The 13,681-nt window shown below is 48.7% G+C and overlaps 1 protein-coding gene across 4 annotated transcripts in view; it reads right to left on the bottom strand.

Annotated features, from left to right (window-relative positions):
- Positions 1 to 3,246: 3,246 nt before the first annotated feature.
- XPO5 (exportin 5) overlaps positions 3,247 to 13,681 on the bottom strand; it is a 49,371-nt gene continuing 38,936 nt past the window's right edge. For all 4 annotated transcript variants that reach the window (XM_019526960.1, XM_019526957.1, XM_019526958.1 and 1 more), the window contains 10 exons: positions 12,649 to 12,785; positions 11,732 to 11,829; positions 11,079 to 11,125; positions 10,391 to 10,485; positions 9,358 to 9,420; positions 8,700 to 8,782; positions 8,155 to 8,262; positions 5,956 to 6,093; positions 5,609 to 5,773; positions 3,247 to 5,081 (listed from right to left, as the gene is read on the bottom strand). In XM_019526960.1, coding sequence (XP_019382505.1) covers positions 4,941 to 5,081; positions 5,609 to 5,773; positions 5,956 to 6,093; positions 8,155 to 8,262; positions 8,700 to 8,782; positions 9,358 to 9,420; positions 10,391 to 10,485; positions 11,079 to 11,125; positions 11,732 to 11,829; positions 12,649 to 12,785 — 1,075 coding nt within the window. In that variant the 3' untranslated portion in view covers positions 3,247 to 4,940. The remainder of the gene's footprint in view (positions 5,082 to 5,608; positions 5,774 to 5,955; positions 6,094 to 8,154; positions 8,263 to 8,699; positions 8,783 to 9,357; positions 9,421 to 10,390; positions 10,486 to 11,078; positions 11,126 to 11,731; positions 11,830 to 12,648; positions 12,786 to 13,681) is intronic.

Raw genomic sequence — 13,681 nt, 5'->3', positions numbered from 1 at the left:
GAGTCCCTGTTCCCCCGAGCACTACTAGGAGTGACTAGGAATAACAGTCACAAGCTGGCAGAGGGTAGATTCAGACTAGATATCAGGAGGCGCTACTTCACTGTCAGGGCGGCTAGGATCTGGAACCAGCTTCCAAGAGAAGTGGTGCTGGCTCCTACCCTGGGGGTCTTTAAGACAAGGCTAGACAATCACCTTGCTGGGGTCATTTGACCCCAGTACTCTTTCCTGCCATGGCAGGGGGTTGGACTTGATGATCTGCTCAGGTCCCTTCCAACCCTACTAACTATGAAACTGTTTTTCTTATTTAGGCGAAGGGAAAAACCTGAAAGTTCTGCTAGTTTCAGGATCCCCAGCACTAACTGAAGCAAAGATCCTGGTACAAACAATGTTTATTTCAGCTGCCAAGTAGTAGTTGCACTAGGCATAGCTTAGCTTGTGCACGGAGACTAAAAGCATTCCTTACAAATAGGTCATTTAAGCCCTCTGTGACAAGGAGGTGGTTTAGGAAGCCCTAGTACCTTTCACAGTATCCTGTCCAACATAAAAAAAGCCGTTAAAGAACAGTCTGCAATATAGATGGGGTAGGGTCAAGGCCTGCTGATATGTTTTTGTCACCTGGGTACACTTAAGAACTGCTTGATTAGCATCAGCCTTCCCTGCGGTCCCAAGCTGAAGCCCAGTTGTGTCCCTTGAGATGAATGGAGACATACATCTACATGTACACTTTAATGTGCATTAGCCTATTTTAATGTGCATTAAAGCATCACTAAAAATCCATGCTGTTTAGTTAACTGCTTTTCAGTTAAGGTGGATTAAGGCAGGCTAATACACATTTTTTTAGTACCTCAATGGAGGTACAAGATTTAATGTGCATTAAGTAAAGTGCATTAATGTGTGTGTAGACACTTTCCATGGAGTCGTACTTTTTGCATCAGTAACTTAAATCCCCTCAGCAAAGCCACAGGACTCTCTAATTTGTCTTCATTGCCTGCCCCAGGAAGTATTCCCACTTACCTTTCTCTCTTTAAGAGTCCTGTTTTCTGGGTGAAGCTATCATTCTGCCCTGATACTGATGGACCAGCACAGCCTCTATCCTAGCCTAAAGGCAACGACACTGAACAAGTGTACATGCTGCCTCAGATTCAGGATGGCAAAGTTTGTTTCAGACAGACCTGATTTGTGGTTGTTTGCTTACAGCCCAATCCTTCAGGCCTACCGGAAGCACCTGTGATTAACAGTTGGACACTTCATAAAGGAGTCTTGCTCTTTCCCCTACCCCATCAGTGAAGCACCCATATTATGAAATTGCCATAATTCCCATAACCCTGCCCTTCCCAGGAAGCAGCAATGACTTGGTAGACTTCCTGGTTGGCAGGCAGCCAGCCACCAACTGCAAGCAATCTCTGATGAAATTCCGTAAGTGGGGGGATTCCAGGGACAGTTGCTTACCAAGAGCAATGCTAGTGTCTGCACTTCTGCTCCATAGTGGAACAAACCCAAGATTACTGCTAGATGCTTGTTTGCTATAGGGGACTGCATCTTGGGTGCCTTCCCACCTATTCTATTTCACACAGACTACCAAAGTGAGGTGAGACCAGATCATGCTCATGTTGGTAGCTCCCAAATGGCACTAGTGTCCACAAACTTTCCAGTGTCACAAGTGATTGTCCCTCATGCATTCAGAAAGTTGTACCAGAGTGGGAAAATGCAAGTCTCAGACTCCCTACCCATGGAAGCGATTTGTGGCCCAACATTACCCAGACGCAAAGTAGATCCCACTAACAAAGGTTCATGACTCTTTGCTACAATTAAACTATTCTGGGCCCTACTTTACTGACATCTGTTTGGCAGCAATACTACTGCATCAAAGTCAATCCCCCACAATGAGACTTACATTAATATACAAAAAATATATATAATGCATGGTAGTGTGCGGCTGGGGTCAAGTTTCTTCCATTATGGGATACTCTATTGATAAAGGTGCCTTATTTTACTACTTGACTGGATGGACCCTTCCACTTAAAAGCTAGGACTCAACCCATCTTTTATTTTAAACTACACTTTTGAAACAGTAATACCCCTGATAACAACATAGCTTTGGTAGAAGTGTCTGACCAGCAATGAAATCAACTAAGCAGACAGCCTGTAAAGTAAACTTAAAAAGCAAGAGGTACCTTGGATCTTCAAAGTAAGCAAAATGCATGGTTTTGGAAAAGGATAAAAGATACCCTTTTCCCATAATATAAGCCTTTACTCTTTCCAACTCTGGGCCAGGACTATTAAATTTAACATGGTATTTTCCTCAAGGTAACTTGGAAGTAAAGCTGCAGGCCTATTAAAGCATGAGCTTCGAAAATATTTCAAAATCTAACTTGTAACTAGCTCATCTCTGCCCATCAGGTAGTAAATGAATTAACTGTAAGTAGCTGCACTTGTTGAATGCAATTAACACAAAAAAATGCTAAATGTTGCAAGAATGCACAAGACTTGCAAACTGTCTCATATTCTAAGGTTTGGGCACAAGCAAGCATGGCAAGCCTTATTATTTAATCTAACATCTACATCACTTGCCACTTTAGCCATTTAGTGGACAAGTAAGGGCCACAATAATTTTAACTGCAAAGGCAAAACCTTAGGAAGTTCCAGTGCTGCCTTGGTAATTCACACAAACAGCATATTGTGCACCCTCCCCATTTACTACCTTGTTTCTCACCTTTTAAACTCTGGTGGGGCCTCTTTTTCTCTATGCTGAACTCCTGTGTAACACTGGTTAGACCATCATGCCCCAGCTGAGGTTAGCTGCCATAGCTCCATATGAAGGGGTAGTAATAAGTGCTGCAAGCAATGCTTTGCATTTCATTTTTGCACTAGAATTGAAGCAGCTGAATGTGCGCCAGAATTCTAGCTTCTGTTCCTTGCATTCTGACTTCAACCCCTAGTGTGCAAAGCTCACATATGCTGTGCCTTTCCCCCCACTGAGGTACGTCAGCAGTTCATTTCACATGTTTCTGAGCTAGACTTCACACAAATACAGCTCCCGACAGACTCTGATCCAGGCTGTACTCTCTTTGGTACAGCCTAGATCAGAGTCTTATCATTTCACCCACTGACATTTTTGCCACTGAAATAAAAGAAATTGAAGTGTAATACAAGAGGAAAAACACTCAGCTACCACGTGGAGTCCTCAGTACTGACTGGGAGCTGAGACGCAGATAAAGCCTAGACAGAAGAGACAGCCATGACTCCTTGCATGTAGAACTGAAATATCTTTACTGACATTCAGAGGTGTAACATGGCCAATTCAGAGATGGCTTCTGGTTGAAAGTTCCTACAAAAAAGGCTCTAAAAACCATTAAAAAAAAATCTGTTTCTAGCATGAAGTCACAGAATGTTACAAATCACAACACAATAAATACAGCCAGCTGCTGCTGGAGCCAGGAGCCTCTTCAGCTCAGGAATTTAGTAAAAGATTGAGGCCAAGAGAGTGGAGTGGACTGTGGAACAGCAAAGGCAGAAGGATGAAACAGGACTTAGGCCACATGATGACCAAAGACTGCTTTCCCAAGGCCTGTTCTCTGGAGCCCCCTTCTTGTCAGCTCGTCTGCCCAGTCCAGCTGATACACCTCCCAGCAGCTTCAGTTGTTTCTTTGCAGCCATGTTCATGCATCCTATATGGCAAACCACCAGGTCTAGTTTTAGATAGATGTCTACCCAGCTTCTGTGCTACTGCCTTCTCTTGGAAGAGAATGAGTGGATTGTTTGCTTTGTAAGAACAGCCAGCTCTGCAGTGGTTTAATACAGCCTCCTGCTTCCTCCAAAGGCAACTTTCAGGTCAGGCTTCCCCATGGGTATTTTGCATGACTGACCCCAACCTCCTACTATGACACTCAACCCTTTGACAGAGAATAGCCACTACAGCAACCACATCATACACAGAAGGGTCCTAAACCCCAAGTCCCAGTCCCTTATTCTGCTGAAATGGGAGGGGAATTTAAACCTCCATTGCCTTCAGTGCTGGCTAAGGGAAGTCAGGTTTTCAGGGAGAGGATGTTCCTAGATGCTGCACATCCCCGAGTCAACATGGCCCATTATCCCAACAGCAGCAGTAGGGACACACCTCACATTAAGGTGTTACAAGCTTATGGCAGATGGGTCCAGATTTTGCATATCCTGCTTTGCTCAAAACATTCCTGCCCTAATCCTCCTGAGAGATGCCTGATAGACACCGGCACAAAACCAAAGCCAGCTTTCCATTTGGTTCCTAGTGGAATGAGATGTACTGAACATGCGTACAGCAATACTGTCTCCTTCCAGAGAGGTGCAGTGCCTTAAAAAGGTGAATCAACAGTTAAAGGACAATTTTAGGGCACTACCATGCTCCCACCTGTGCAGCTCCCACCCCAGGGAAGCAGTCACAGCTTGGGTCTTTCAAATGGTCCAAGAAAAAGACAAATTTATCAGGATACAAACCCTCTGAAGAATAGAGAAGGTTGAATAGACACATCAAGTGGCAGACATAACAGGAATGTCTCGTGACCCCAGTGAAGCCTCCACCCAAGGTGAAGCTAGGGGGTGCCATCTCCAGCTGGGGCCCACAATAAACCCAAATCCCAAAGGATTTGCATGTGGGGTTAGGCTGACCCAAGGTTGCAGAGTGACCAGGCACTATAACAGAGTCTATGTGCTCAGCTCTTGTCTGGTGAAGGAGTTTAGATCTAAAGCTGCAAATCTGCTGGGGGAAAAGGTCAGGGGAAGCTTATTCAACTGGATCAAATCCCAGCTTAGGCCCTCCACCATTTAAGAAGGGGATGGGGACAGGCCAAGCAGGGGTTTTAGTCAAACAAACACCTGTGGAGGAGTGGGCAGAGAGGGCTCTACGGTGACTGTTATGAGGAGACAAAATATGAAGTGCGAGAGGGGGTGACTGAAGTGCCCCCAGCTCAGGGCTCAAACAGTGCTGTGAGACCTCCTCCATCCTCATTCTCCAGTATGTCTGTCTCCAACAATGGCTTCACCTTTTTGAAGAGAGATGGGAGGTTCCGGATGTGAACTTCCTTGCGAAACTGCTCCCCTAGCGGCTTCTGCAAGAGACAGAGGGGCAGCTGTAGGTTAGTCCCACTCAGCCAAAGGTTTCCATTGTATTTCATTCCCCCATTCCATTTCTCACAAACTAGCCCAGGTCCCCAACTTCCCCCAACCCATCCAGGTTCTGAGAAGGCCCTTGCTAGGTCCAGAAGAATATCCTGGCATCTACAGTAAGATGCTGACAGAAGTGCATTGCTACAATAGGACCCTGATTTGTTACCACGTACATCAACCCAGTAGGCTTCAATGCCTTTCAACCCTTTGCTGTCCCACACAAAGCTCTGTACCACCCGTGGGCTCTGCCTAATGGTGCTACCCCTCCCACTTTGAAAGGCCTCCTGCACCTAGAGTGCCCTCAGTCTAAGAGCATCCTGCAGACACCTCTAAGTGCTCAGGTACCATCCCATCCAGCCCAGTGCTGAAGAGACCCAGCAGCAGCACATACATATGCTGAAAGAAGGAGCAGGCTAGCTAGGGACATTTTTTTCAGGAGTAAAAGGCCTGGCTGTGAGTGGTCATTTACCCCAATGCAGCCTGCAATTAGGCGTTTGAAGTGGTCCTTCCGGCGCTTATCTGCCACCTTTTGCAGTGTTGGGGTGAGTAGCTTGGAGTCAAACTGCTCTAGTGACTCCCTCTGGATTTCTGGAATCTGCTCCATCACAGCCTTCAGCTCTGCATAGCGTGGGCGCTGCAGGAAGAAGGGAAGAATCTGCTCAGCACCTTCTTTCTTCTGATGGGTCAGAACATGGGGCTTGTTAGCTCCCCCCACCCTTTCCCCGCTTAGACTTGGGATCAGCTCATTCACTGCCCCCTATGAAACCTAGCATCAGAACAAGGGGGCTCCCCTTCTCCCCACCCCAGGTTCCTTACCAAAGCCTCATAGATCTGGAAGGCCAGGTGGACGAGAGCTGCCATGCAACCATCGTGCTGCCCGTGTGTCTGTAATCCTTTCAGCACACTTGTAAAGAACCAAGTCACTGCATCAGGGATCAGGTTCCCAGTAAGCACCTGCGACAGTTAATAGAAGAGATTCCGGGTATCTACAGTGTCCTCCACCAAGAAAGTTATGGAAATAGGCAAAATGAGGGGAGAGGGGGGAAACAGGTTGGAAGCAGACAGTGTTGCTCCTGGCAGGAGTGCACTGATAGAGATTTTTTGGGCCAATACCGATAGCCGATTTTTAAGGAGTCATATGATCCATTTTCTGATATGCAGTCTGGCAGCTTGAAAAGCAGTGTCCGGCTGGTAAGCCTGTTGTGGTGGAAGGGGAGTGGCAAAGGAAGGAGCATGGTGGGGGGGGCAGACTGAGGCCCCCCCCATGGTGACGGAGGGAGTGGGGTTGCAGCAGGAACTGCTCAGCCAGGCTGGGGTAGGGTGGGGCACAACATGGAGCCGCAGCTCATGGGTGGAGGGGGGAAGGTGGCTCCAGCCCTGCACACACCTGGGGTGGAGGGGATGGGAGGGGTGTGCATGTGCCCCCAGGTCTGCATGCAGTGCAGGGCGGGCTGCTGCTACTGGCTGGGGCCAGGGCTGTACCAGGCTCTTCCTGGTGGGGGCTGGTTTGGGCAGAAGGCAGCTACGCTGGGAAGGGGGGAGCTACGGGGGGATGCTGCAGCCACCCCTAAATTCACCATAGTTCCCCCAACCCTCCTTCCAGCACCACTGCCTGCCCTGCCCCGAGCACAGCCTGGCCCAGCCCTGGCTGCAGCAGCAGCCTGCCTTCACCCTGCGCAGATCTGGGGGGCACATGACCCTCCATGCCTTCCTGGGGTGCATGCAGTGGTGTGACCCACCATTGAACTGTGGCTCCATCCTGTGCCCCGCCCTGCAAGGGCAGCACCTGCCCCTGCCCCTGCCCCAGCCCCACTCCTTCCCTCACTGCCTCAATCTGCACCCCTCCCCCATGCCCTTTCCCCTTCTACCACAATGGATTTACCAGCTCTCCACGCTGCCAGGCTGCGGTTCTTGCCGCCTATGTGCTGTGCTGTGGCTGCACACATGCATGGGGCATTTATCAGCCACATTATCAGCCACATCAGACACAAAAAGTCAATTTCCGATAGTCAATTTTCTTTATACTGGTGCTGATCTGATACTGGACCTATGTTTCAATGCACCTCTAGTTCCTGGTCATGTGGTGCTGCACTGTGAGTTCCTATGCCCAGTTTTACTTTTGTCAGCTCTTAAAAGATTTGCTGGTGAATAAATGGATAACTACAGCAATTGCTGTTCAATGGCCTTTTATGCTTTGTTGTCCCTTACAACTAACAGTTACACTACATCCTTACAATCTACCTGAACACAAATAATTATAAGGAAATCCCACATGTAACAGATTGGTTCTCTCTCTCAGATAAGCCACTGAATGAATGATCTAATATGATCAATATACCTCCAAGTGAAATGTGCTTCATTTGAAACAACAAAAATCCCTATGTTGTCATTTGCCAGAGTACAAAAACATTCCACAAATTTCAAACACTGTGATAAATTGTGTTGCAAATGTAAATCTCTTTCCACACACAGCTCAATCTTTTCATTATTCAGTGAACCAGTTTTTGAATTCCATTTTTTCAGGTTTTGGGCAATAAACCAAAATATTGGAGGCTAGACAAACACCTCGCTGGGGTCGTTTGACCCCAGTACTTTTTCCTGCCATGGCAGGGGGTCGGACTTGATGATCTGCTCAGGTCCCTTCCGACCCTACTAACTATGAAACTACACTAAAGACCAATATAGAGATACTCGGGTGACATTTCCTTGAATAGGAAGTGAATGTTTTTGTCTTACAGGAAAACATAGAACTAAAAACATGCACATAACCAGTAAGCAATGAAGTGGAATCTACTGTATGAGCCAAGATACCACCAGCACAAGTCAGGCCTGCTCTTCCTGTCACAAGGGAGAAAACACCCAGCCATCATTCAGACTGAAGATGGAGCCTGAGCACAAACGTAAAGTGGACAGCAAGGGAAGGGTACCCTGCTTTCTCACCTGAGCACAGAGCCTCCATGTTTGCCTCTCCATCAACAATCCCCTCTCCCATTCTACTCTCTGTGCAAAAAGTACCTGTTTGAGCAATGGCCAGCAAAGCTGTGTGGTGGTCCTTTGGCAGGACAGGGTGTCTTTCCAGGAGAGGGATGTGTAGGAAGTGATCAGCAGAGCAGTGCAGACATCCTGGAAAGGAGGTGGGGAAAGACAGGTCAGTGGAAGCTAGAGGTTTTGTTTCTGAGGGAGGCAGAAGGACCATATGGGCATTTAGAGAACCCCCACATGGGACTGGACAGCTCAGTTTCATTCTCTATTTGAAGGCAAAAAGCATGCCAAGGCCCTCAGCCATCCACTCAGTTCCACTCTGTGCCCAAGAGAGGATCCACCATGTACTTGGTCAGCTCGTGAGAGCTGCAACAAGCAAACTTGCTGCAGCAAAGGCAAGTGGGTTTGAGTAGGCACCAAAACAGCCCCATCCAACTCTCACCAGCTGCTGCTGCTGCTCTGAAGCCAGCACAAATAATTCTCAGACAAACCGTGACTGTGACAAATTAAAGATGCCTACAGCAGGTAGTTTGAGAAAGAGATGGAGGGGAAGCAGCCAATAGCTCCCCATGCCTTACCTCTTGCTTCATCAAACACTTTCCCAGCTCAGTGAGCTCGGCGCTGGCAGGTGGAGTCACATCTGTAGACATCATCTCATCATCTACAAGCAGAGACAAGGCAGCTGCATGAACACTTCACTCCTCAGAAAGGGGTGACACAAGTACGGCTCAGTCTAGCCCCCTTACCTAACCCACCTCCACAAAGGAGAGAAAGGGCTTCCCCAACTCTTCCTGTTCTCCCAGCTAGGATGGAAGCCCTGCTGACAGACCCCCATCCTCACCAAGCAAAAGAGGTCATCTGAGTAGGGTTAATTCCTAACAAGGCATGGAGAGCTGTTTGAAGATGGCTTGCTTAGTGTGCTGGGGTTGGGAAAGGCAGCTTCCATCCTTGAAGGGCTGGGAGGAGGAAGCCTTCTCCTCAGTACTGCAAGTCAGATCCCAAGTACTTGAATTTCTGCAAAGCCTCTACAGGAAAATGTCAACTTCTGGGGCTAAGACTGAGTTCCTTCAGAGCCTTGGAGAAGAACCACCCAAGGCAGGACCTGAGGACCCTGCCCAAGCTCTGCACAGAAACCTCAAAAGAGAAGCCACAAACTTGTGAAAGATCAGCATCAAGCTAGGAAGTAGTTGTGTGCACTACTTGTGGGGAGTGGATGCAGCAGGGCAGGTTACTCACCATCTCCATCTGCAGTGGCAGAAGTGTTGTGCTCAGCACCCTTCTTTGAAACACAGCAAACAGCTGCAAAGAGAAGCACAGATCAGAAGAGCAGCAGTGGGGAAGACATTAGTGCAGAACCTACTAGGATCATCCTGCTCACTCTTGTGGGGCCATGGCAGCTTTATTCTCTCCCAGCATTCCCCAAACTTCATTACCCACATGATGGTAGAGTCAGAGGTTGTGTCGACTCAGAAGTGCATGCATCTGTCACTGCAGTGCCTCCCCCCACTGCCAAACCTGCAGCCTCGTACTAGAACAGTGGGGTTATGGAGCAGATGCTACAGATTTACTGAACCACAAAGAAGGCTCTAAAGCAAAATTATTTAGTGTTTGGACTCTTCCTGGGATGTAGAAGCTGAAAGGGATGAAGCCAATCAGGAAAGGAGTGACAAAACAGCTCCTTCAAAGCTTGCAATCCTTTGATCTTGCCTAGGACTAGATGATCTCAAGGTTATTTAATTTCCTCAGATTCTGAGCTCAAAATTACACTGTGGTGCATATAAAACTCTCAGCTTGAGTGGCAGAACAGAGTAAGAGACAGGGCTCTCCTGGCACCTAGTAAGAAACATCATCAGCCCTGGCAGCAAGATGCCCCAAGCCCTACCTTCTGCTCTTGCAAGTGCCAATATAGTCAGGCTGGGAAGGGATGCACCCATCTCATGTGTCATGAGAAACCAATCTGGAACTAAGAGTCAAAGAGGGACTATCTTCAACAGGGACAAAAACATCCGGGGGATAACAGTTAATACTTGCAGGAAAAGAAGTTGGGAAGGAGACAAAAAGCCTGTGCTGCAGAGATCTGGAACTAATCTCTATTATTTGGGTTTAATGGGAGCCTCTTTCATCTGCTTTCCATGCTGTTACTTTCTTTTGACATATTTTGCTACTGGCTACTGGTCCCCAGATCCGATACAGTTCCAAAGTCCATGTGGTTCTTTTCCAGGATGGGATGCCTCAAGCAAAACCTCACTCCCAGCTTTGTTTCACTTACTGATAAGGTCCATGACTTCCCGGGTCAGCAGCCTGACCAGCTGCTCCTCAAGCATCTCCTGAGACTCAGGGTTGTCATCTGCTGTGTCCTCCTCACTAGCAGAAGAGAAGGAGAGTTTAGGGGAAGGCTGTGGGGAGAGGGCAGCAGCATCTCAGGGTGCCTACTTTGGGCAAAGACAAGGAAATGATTTAGCAGGCCAGACTGGATCATACCCAGGATAAACAAAAGGAGGGGACAGCTTCTCCTAAGATCAAGTAGCAATAAAGACCATTGTTCTCTGAGGGAAGTAGCAATGTGGGGCTGACAGAACAGTGCTACTCAGCACTCTTGGATACTCAGGTTCATGGAGAAGCACCAAAGGCAATTTTCCCTTCCATGGTCCTACACCTCAAGATTCACACAACATCTGCCTCCCTGAGCTGCTCACTTGCACACCCTCCCATTAACAGTAAGCCCAATGGCAAGGTTCCTGTGCTGCAGGCTCAAGCCAAAGGCCCAGCCCCACTGTCTTGGTCCCCTCTCTCTGCAGGAGACATCACCAGTGACACCACCCCAATTGGGAAGGCTGAACTTGACTCCATTTGGAGCGTGTCAATGCTGCTCTTGGGTTGGTCTCATCTCTAAGCACAGCTGGCTGAAGGCAAAGGGCCAGGTGGGTCTTAGCACTGGAGTCCTCCATGTTCCTTACCAAAGCATGCTTCGCTGGTTGATGACCTGCCATTTCTGGGACAGCCTCTGCAAAACACCAAGACAAGGTGGGGGAGAGGGAGAGAAAGGGAGAAGGAGTCACCAACTTCTTGAGAAGCCATCCCTGAAACACTGTGGACAAGCCCAAGTACCACTCACCAGACAAGGGCCAAAAGAAAAGCAACTGTACTACTAGCAGTGGCCCTCTGAACCTTAAGGTTGGACCAAGAGAGCTATAAACATGATTTCTTTCAGGCATGACTGTGCACAGGCCAGGAGCCCAGCAACAATCCCTCAAAAGTGGCTGGGAAGCTGGGGAGGCTGTGCTGGGTGTAGAATTCTTGGAGTGAGGGAGAGGGAGGGTGTGTAGGCCTGGCAACACAGGAAAGTGGCTAAAACTATAGGGTCAAACCCATTGGAGCCTAGAAACCCATAGCAAGGATCTGAGTTTTAATAAGCCAGGGCAGGGGTGCAACTGGGCACAGCAGCCCAGCATTCTACACACTGAAGAAGCCAGTGATCAACCCTCTAGGCTCTGTCCCCTACCAAAATGGCTCTGAAGCTGGAGCTGAATGGACCCCTCCCCACTTTGACAAGGGAGCCCTGACTCCTCAGCAGCACAAAGAGACACACACTCAATATGCAGTTTCTTACCACATGCAGATATGTGAAGAGTGGTCCAAGGATAGGGCAGACAAGGGTCTCGTAGTACTCGGCCGGGCAGGACAGCACCAAGGGCTTCACAAACACGCCTGTACAAGTTGCTTAAGGGAAATACATAGCATGCAAATCTTAAAGACAATGCAACCCACATACCAGTTCATACCACTGCTGTGCAGCAGGGAGCACATGGGTCCTGGCATGCTGTGCTCTATCTGGTATGTGGTGGAGGCCCATGCCTTCTGTTCCTTTGGTTGACAGACTTGTTGACAACAGCTAGATCACCATTCAGCTGAGCAGGATTACAGTGATATAACACCAGATTATTGTACTTGGAACAATGCCAGTGACTGAGGTGAAAGCAGGACCAGAGCAGACTTACCTAGACCCTCTTACCATTAGCTCTGACCAGTGTCTTGAGGGACCAGTGATAAGATCTGAGGGGGGTTAGACTTCCCGCCCAGAAGTAAGAAGATCAGTGCCAGCTATTGTGCTTGCTTTGAGAAGAGGTCACTGACTGGAAACTAGACAGCAAGCCCCAAGATCACTGGAGCCAGTCAGCAGATTTATTCTTTTGCCAGCATCCTAAATGAAGTACCCTCCCAAATACAGGTCACCAAAGAGGCCCTCCTTCTTGCAGTCTCTCCAGCACAACTTCTTTGCATCACCATCTGTGCTAAAGTCATTCCAAACTGTGCTTTCCCTGCTCACTCTATTAGGACAGTCCTAGCTGTGCATGAGGGACTCAGACGTGGGCCTTGTTTAGTAATTAGCTCCTACTCCTTTGACTGCCCAGCCTTCAAGAAAAGGATGGGTGGCCATAATGCTGGCACCAATTTGGAAAGGGGAGCCCTCTGTCACATACTGCAGCAGCTTCCCCAGGCTGTCCAGAGGCCAAAGAGAAAGGATACGAAGCATGGGACGTAGCCTGTAGTCAGGAATATTGTTGAGGTTGATGAAGGCTGAGGTGAGGAGTTGGCTGGCCAGGCCTTCAACGGTGTAGAAATCCTGCTGCATGGATGGGCCAGCATTTCCCAAGACGTGGAAACTACAATGGAAAACAATGTATAAGGTAACTGAGCTAGACAATGGGTTTGTCAGCTCCCTCCTAGCAAAGGCTGGAAGTGCTGTGGCTCCACAGAGACATTTCAGAATGTGTGTCGTGGGTACTTGCAAAATAACTACTGTGCAAGTATCAGGGCAATGTACTTCTGAGCACTGATGCTACTTACCCTGAAAAAGGGCACACTAGGCCAGGGTATTCTACAAGCATTTCAGCAGGACTAACTTACAGTGGAAGAATTCCCAGCAGACTTGGCAACCTGGAATTCTTTTCTGGCAGTTATAGTTTCATAGTTTCATAGTTTCTAGGGTTGGAAGGGACCTGAGCAGATCATCTAGTCCGACCCCCTGCCATGGCAGGAAGAGCACTGGGGTCAAACGACCCCAGTAAGGTGGTCATCCACCCTCCTCTTAAAAACCCCCAGGGTGGGAGCCTGCACCACCTCACTTGGAAGCTGGTTCCAGACCCTAGCCGCCCTGACCATGAGTAGCGCCTCCTGATGTCCAACTTAAACCTTCCCTCCGCCAGCTTGTGACCATTGTTCCTGGTCACTTCTTGCGGCACTCGGGGGAACAGGGACTCCCCCAGCGCCTGCTGATCCCCCCCTAACCAGTTTATAACAGGCCACAAGATCCCCCCTCAGCCTTCTCTTTTGAAGGCTGAACAGGTTCAGGTCCTGCAACCTTTCCTCATAGGACCTACCCTGCTGTCCCTTGATCATACGAGTGGCCCTCCTCTGGACCCTCTCCATGCTGTCCACATCCCTCTTAAAGTGCGGCGCCCAGAACTGGACGCAGTACTCCAGCTGCGGCCTGACCAGTGCCGCATAGAGGGGGAGGATCACCTCCTTGGACCTGCTCGAGATGCATCTGTGGATGCAC

This window comes from Gavialis gangeticus, unplaced genomic scaffold (genome assembly GCF_001723915.1).
Source record: "Gavialis gangeticus isolate Ggan-Ray unplaced genomic scaffold, GavGan_comp1, whole genome shotgun sequence".
Taxonomy (NCBI): Eukaryota; Metazoa; Chordata; order Crocodylia; family Gavialidae; genus Gavialis; species Gavialis gangeticus.
This window is presented reverse-complemented; position numbering and strand designations above follow the sequence as displayed.